This window comes from Melospiza georgiana, chromosome 7 (genome assembly GCF_028018845.1).
Source record: "Melospiza georgiana isolate bMelGeo1 chromosome 7, bMelGeo1.pri, whole genome shotgun sequence".
Taxonomy (NCBI): domain Eukaryota; kingdom Metazoa; phylum Chordata; class Aves; order Passeriformes; family Passerellidae; genus Melospiza; species Melospiza georgiana.
Window position 1 is genome coordinate 10,986,951 of NC_080436.1, and position 6,560 is coordinate 10,993,510.

The window sequence follows — 6,560 nt, forward strand, 5'->3', positions numbered from 1 at the left end:
ATGCATGGGACAAGGTTGGTGCACCCTGACAGTATAATTTCTTACTAGAATAATTAATACAGCTGAGAAAAAGCACTTACTTAGCAGAGACTTTACCTGTGTTGTGCTTTAAGCCCATATTTATCTAAAAAGATCCCACTTTATCTGCCTGGAAACCTTGCTTGTTACATAACAGAACTGCTTAGAATGGTTTTTTTGAGCAAAAGTGTGTGCATTGGATGTGTGCAAGGATAGTCTGTAATACATAGAAAAAAGGGTAACATTTAAATAAATTTATGTCTGCTGACATAGATTTCTCCTGGCATTAGGAATCTTTGCAGTTAATAACAAAAATAATCCTACTTTTCCAGAGGAGTACTTGTGAGGAGTTCATGGTTTTATAAATTGGGCAGAGTGATGCTGTCTGTGCAATTCAATACTTGGGCAACTGAAGAGAGAAACACAGTTTGCCTGTAGAGCAAGGTTCATATTTTTTTCCCACAACAGAGCAGAAATTAATTTGTTTTAGTTCTTTTACTGTCCTTAAGGACTTCAGCCTTGGAAAGACAGACCTTGCAGTGCTGGTAGCAAAGCAGGCTGTGCTGCAGATTGTGGTCAGGCAAGGGGAGGATGCAATTCACAAGTTCATAAGCACTGGACCAACTGGCCCCACTGGGTTTTCTGTTTGAGGGAAGAAGATCAGTAAACTGGAACTTGATCTCTCTTTGTAGGTGAAGTCTGTGATAAATCTGCTGTTTGCTGCCTACACAGGGGACGTGTCTGCGCTCCGGAGGTAAAAACCAGTGGGGGTTTGGGAATAGGAATTTGGGAACAGGAATGCTGCTTGTTTGGTTCCTGCTGTTGTTGTTCAATTATGAACATGCACATTCACTGTGTCTGGGTTGGGGACATTGAGCTGCATGAGCTAGAGATTGAATGTGTTCACCCAAAACCCAACCAAAATCTAACTATCAAAAAGGTACCCTGACACTATCCTGAATCCCACTGTGTTCCATTTCTTTATATCATAGTAAAACAATTTATTTAACCATTTTTTATAGCAATGGCAGAAAATCCTGTCTATACTCTTACCTGCTCTAATATTCAATTCTGAAAGTGCCACAAAAATTCAGATTGGAAAATGCACATTGTTATTGGACAGGTTAGGGCATCTAGCTTTGCTTTTGAAATCTGGAAGAGAATCTGGTAACATTTAAGGTAATAATGATAGTAGACTAAATAAGCATTAATTTATCTAGAATATATCTAAATATAATTAGTGGGTGGGAAAATCTATGGTGTATAGTTTAACTCTGCTGTCCCAAGGAATCAGTGTGAAGCAGGAACCCTCCCAATCCCTTAATGCTGCTCAGGATTTTCAGACTTGGGAGACTTCCTGGGATTTTCTCACCTGGTATAAATTTACTTTGCCTTAGGTGGCTTGGCTTGGCCATGGATGATTTTAAATCAGTTGTGTTGACTGTTACGTTTTCTGCAAAGATGTTTTATTTTTATTTATAAGGAACAGAAAGGAAGTTAAGTTACTGAGCTGGTTTTCGAAGCCAAAGCCCTTTTCATTATTAGCAAAGATACAATATGCTCCTGGTGCTGCTTGCAGCCTCTTGTGGCAGGGCAGTGTCCTGCCATGCTGGTTTTGTGATGTGCTCTAAGACTTGCCTCTGCAATCTCCTTTATTGTGTTTTATTTTGTTTTTAAGGTTTGCTCTGTCAGGAATGGATATGGAGCAAAGAGACTACGACTCGCGGACAGCCCTGCATGTGGCAGCTGCAGAAGGTACTGTCTCCTCACACAGCATTTGCTGTCTGTCTGTCTGTCTGTGTGCTTTAGCACATCCTTGCTGTCTCTGCATAGCTGCTTTTATCTGTACATAAATGGATGTATGGAAGTACAGGCACTCACAGAGCTGCTTTTCCTGCAGGACACGTGGATGTTGTCAAGTTTCTGCTGGAAGCGTGCAAAGTGAATCCTTTCCCCAAAGACAGGTGAGTGGTTTTATTGATGGTTTGGAGGGAAGGTGCTCCCATAGCAGTTCCCTAGTGTCTGTGAGGAGAAATAAGAGTGGAATGTGTTGAGCCAGGCCACTGGAGCAGGGGAATGGGATCCTGCTGGTTCTCTGTAGGTTCTGCAGACTGAGCAGGAATGAAAAATGAGCCACTAAACCCATTATTTCAAAGGTTATGCTCAGCTTAATGAAGTTCCACAGTTACTGTACTGAATGGGGTCTCTGTGCTGAGCCATTAGTGCAGAATGTAAAGAACTGGATTTGTGGTGCTCTAATGTGCTGATCTTAAAAATCCTGTGCTGCTTTTTGTAGGTGGAACAACACTCCTATGGATGAAGCTTTACATTTTGGACACCATGATGTTTTTAAAATTCTTCAAGAGTATCAGACCCAATACACGCCATCAGAGGATAACAACGACGGGAAGGAGAACCGAACGGTTCATAAAAATCTGGATGGCTTGCTATAATCATCTCCAGCTAGACCCTAAGAATCAAATCACTTACCTATTTAATTGTGGTATGCATAAGTAATGAAGAGCGTGTGTGTTTCTATCTGATAGTGGTATATATTTTACAGAAGTCTCTGTTACTTCAGTGTTACGTTACAGGAGTTTCTATACGCACAGGACAAATCCAATCTCTTCAAAAGAAACAAAACCAACTAAGAATCTCCCTCCATAATGTGAGCAATATTACCTCATGCTGCATATAATTGATGTATAAAAATATTTAGCTGTTGTTGGCTTTACTGTGCACTACTTAATTTATTTTTGTGTTCTATGTGAACTCTAGTCTGTGGTCAGGAACTTTTCTGCTGAATTTTTGTTTCTTTAGCCCTCTGTTTCCAGTATGGCCAGGATGAGCCAGAGTACTGTCAGGTGTGAGCGTCAGTGAGGTTTTTTGAAAGCTGAGGATGCTGATGTAGATGTTTGCTGGGTGTGTTAAGTAAGGATCTGCACTTATCTTTGGGAAAAAAATAGAAAAAAGAATTCCACACAACCTTGTTTACATAATATAAATATCACAGAGTATATAGGTGACACTTGTCAATGGTCTAGGCTTGTTCTTAGAGATAGTCTTGTCAGGGAACGTGTTTTTAAGGTTTGTTTGACCAAATGGTGTAGGGGAGTGTGACGTGTAGCTGGGTGTGTAGTGGGATTTGTGTCTTGGGAGCGTTTCTCTCAGTTCCTCTGTCTTGCCTCCCTCCTCTCTCTCCACGTTCAGCTGCTAAAGTACTTCCCTGTGGCCAGGGAATGTGGGTGCTTCCACTCCGTGCAGGTGTTCCTTGCAGGTGTATTTGCACTACCCTGGGGGGCTGGCAGGGGCTGCTCCCTCCTGGAGGCTGCACCAGGAGCCAGCCAGGGCATGGAAGTGCTTGAAAGGCAAAGAACCAAACCAAATACAATCTGAGCTCATTGAGGCTTGTGGCAAGGAGCACGCGTGGAGTGAAACAGCTTTAAGGAGCACAGAGCCAATCCGAACAGGAGCAGAGCAGGAGATAAGCCAGGTTTTGGGATATGTTCTCTTCTTGCACTGCCATCAAACCAGGGAGCAGGATATTGCATCACTGGGATTCCCCTGGTGTAGGACAGGAGTTCAGCACCAGGAGCACAAGTGAGTAAATGCCTTTTGTGGTGAATGGTGGCATTGGTTGTCTTGCCACTGAAGCCAGCACGACACGTGCCCTGTTGTGGAAAACGTAGATGCAGGTATTTGTAGTTCACACAAGTCCAATATTGCCACAGCTCCCTGTCCCAGGTACAATTGCTTCTGCCAGTAGTGTGGCACAAACCTCAGAAGTGGGCAGTCACTTCAGATACTCACAACACACTGTAGTTGTTGGATGCAGGCAAGGATTTTAGCACAAGAGTTTTAGGCAGGAATCATTTAGCACATGGAAAAGGAGATTGTGCTTGAGAGTTGTGTATATGGTGGTATCCTAGCACGTAGTGTACAAGTCATTAGTAGATCTCAGAGGTCAAATTTTCTGTGTTTTGGCACCAAAATCTCCTGGAATCATGCCCAAATTCTTCCTAGAATGCCCAAGCACTTTATAAAGATGATCTGAACCACATTACCCTCCTTTAGCAACGAGGACACTAAGGCTTGGAGAGAAGTCACTTCTCCAGAGCGACCCAGCAGGTCAGTATAGCTGAGAACTAATCCTTTCAAGTTCCTGTACAGTCTCTTGTCCAAATGCCATACTGCCTCCCTGCAGGGAGGACAAGCCACGTGGAAAAGTGCTTGGTACTCATCACAAGCTGTGACTGTCTTCACCATGAACGAGTCTGAAAGTCTAAAGCCCTCAAACAGCATGTCGAAGCTGGCTGGCATGGTTATCAAACACTTTTTCTTAAGAATCCTCCTCTTCTTAAGCTGGTTGGGTTTGTTTTTTCTTTTTGTTTTTTCTTTTTTCTTGTGTTCTTCTGAAGATCAGCTATTTTTCTGAAGGCTTTTAACCCATTCTCTTCACATCCTGTGTCTGGCCACCCCTGTTGTAAACAAGAACTAAATGAAATGGCCTCTGGCTCTTTGTTGAGCCACGTCAGTCACTGGGTAGCACAAGGGAACAAAATTATGAGCTTCAGTGTAAAGGAATATTTTTAGATGGATCCTAGTTCAAAATGATGGATTTCAGTGCTAATCTTCCCTATCTTGCCCCTGTTACAACACATTCTGCAGCTTCTCAGAAAAATACCTGATGTAGCTTTATTTAACTGACATTGTGTTGTTCAAACTGGCATTTTTAAACATAGGTATGTTATATAGTACACATGATATAAACAAACCAAAACCAAAAGGATTGTAACTGAGCTAACATTGAAGATCTTGGCTGTCCCTAAATTAATGCTTTCATCTGGAGTGCTTTTAGCCAGTCCTAGCTTCAGTGCATTTTTGCTGGTTAGTTTTAGTATTTTCTCATTGTGAGAAGACGGATTATTTTGTAATGTCCAATTCAGCGATGCAGCTACTTAGACATGGCGTTATTTATAAATAGAAATATATGCAGTACTGCATTGGTTTGGCTGTTCATCATTCATGACACTGACATGTAGATTTTCCAGTAAATAGCTTTTGGTTATCTTATCCAACGCTGACTTCCTTACGCTCCAAAGAAGATTCCCCCCACTCCTTTGTTTTTATGTCATATATGTTTCTTCTGTATCACAACCTACAATCGTTCAGCTAACTTAATGCTTTGTACTCAGAAATATTGTGGTAGTCTTAGCATTAATTAGCCTTTGTGAACAAACTGTATTGTACCAGATTTTTTTTTGCTTCAGAGCTGGACTATCCGTGACTATACTTACTGGCAGTGTACTTCTGGTCATTGTAACTGACTGGGCTGATCTTGACTTTTAGATTCTGTATTGTGGGGACTAGACAGTGATGAATGTATTTCTAGCAGTTTCCCATGAATGAATCTAAACTTGAGCTGTACTGGTTCTGAAAATGAAAGTTATTTATTTTAAGAAATAAAATCCAGATAGTGTTGCTTTTTACAGCATAATAAATGGAAATACCAAGGTGGTGGTGGTGCTGGTGAGTTTTATTGGTTGTCTGTGAGATTGCCATTGAAATAAGTCTTCATTTGTGGGAAGGCTGTCCTGGAAAACCTACTCTGGTCATTTCTATTGTTCAAAGTATGCAGGAAATCAGAATGAATTTCTGCAATGCAGTGTTTTCCTGATTTTTTTGGAGTTTATTTTGAAACCTACATTTCCAGAGCTGTGGCCTTTCACTGGTGGTTGCTTTTTGTTAATGTTGGAATTCTGACCAGGTACTCTGGACAGGTTGAGCTTTCTCTTGACTTACTCTGTTGTCCTTCATCACACCAACAGTTTCCTGTATTATTTTTGGCTGTACAGTTCATGTAAAACCTGACAAGTGTGAGATGAGGGATTTTGTCACTTACTAGCCCCAGAGAAAAGCAGCAGGCTCCAGCTTGGTAGCCCACAAAGATGAGCCATGGATCAGTTATCCTACTGAGGACTCAAATTAGAAATTCAGGTTCAGTTTATTGAAGGTTGTGTGGGGATAGAAACAAATGAATGAAGGGATACAACCAGTAATAAAAAAAGGTAACAGCCACCTTCTAACAACTGCAGTGCAGACAGGCCTGCCACAATACAGAGAATTAAAAGCATGGAAACTGCCTCAGGCTTCAGAGCTGTAACTCTTTAGTTGCACAAGCAAGTTTAAAATGAGATACAGAGTAGTAAAATACAGACTGGCACATCCACTTTATCATAGACGTAGCCAAAACATGAGAGAGGACAAAAGTGGCAACTGAGAGTTCCTTTTATTTAAAATATATAAAAGAATATTCCATTGAGGAAAAGTCACTGCTTCTAGAACTACTGGCTATGGAAAGACCAAACTGTAAATAAGGCCACTGCTTTAAGTCCCACAAAACTGAAGAATAAAATGACTTGTAGAACATGAATACAAAGCATAGCTCAAAAAACAACTTGATTTTTGTATTAGCAACAGATAGACATCCAGCTGTTACAGTAAGATAAAAGCATTAAGTCATTTCCTGTAGCACTGTTAAT

General features: G+C 41.1%; 1 protein-coding gene across 1 annotated transcript in view; it reads left to right on the plus strand.

Annotated features, from left to right (window-relative positions):
* Nucleotides 1–5,534, plus strand: part of GLS (glutaminase) — a 59,365-nt gene extending 53,831 nt beyond the window's left edge. Inside the window, exons 15-18 of the mRNA XM_058027939.1 lie at nucleotides 711–772; nucleotides 1,697–1,773; nucleotides 1,919–1,982; nucleotides 2,315–5,534. Of these exons, the coding sequence (XP_057883922.1) occupies nucleotides 711–772; nucleotides 1,697–1,773; nucleotides 1,919–1,982; nucleotides 2,315–2,471 (360 nt within the window). The 3' untranslated portion in view covers nucleotides 2,472–5,534. The remainder of the gene's footprint in view (nucleotides 1–710; nucleotides 773–1,696; nucleotides 1,774–1,918; nucleotides 1,983–2,314) is intronic.
* The last annotated feature ends 1,026 nt before the right edge of the window (nucleotides 5,535–6,560 follow it).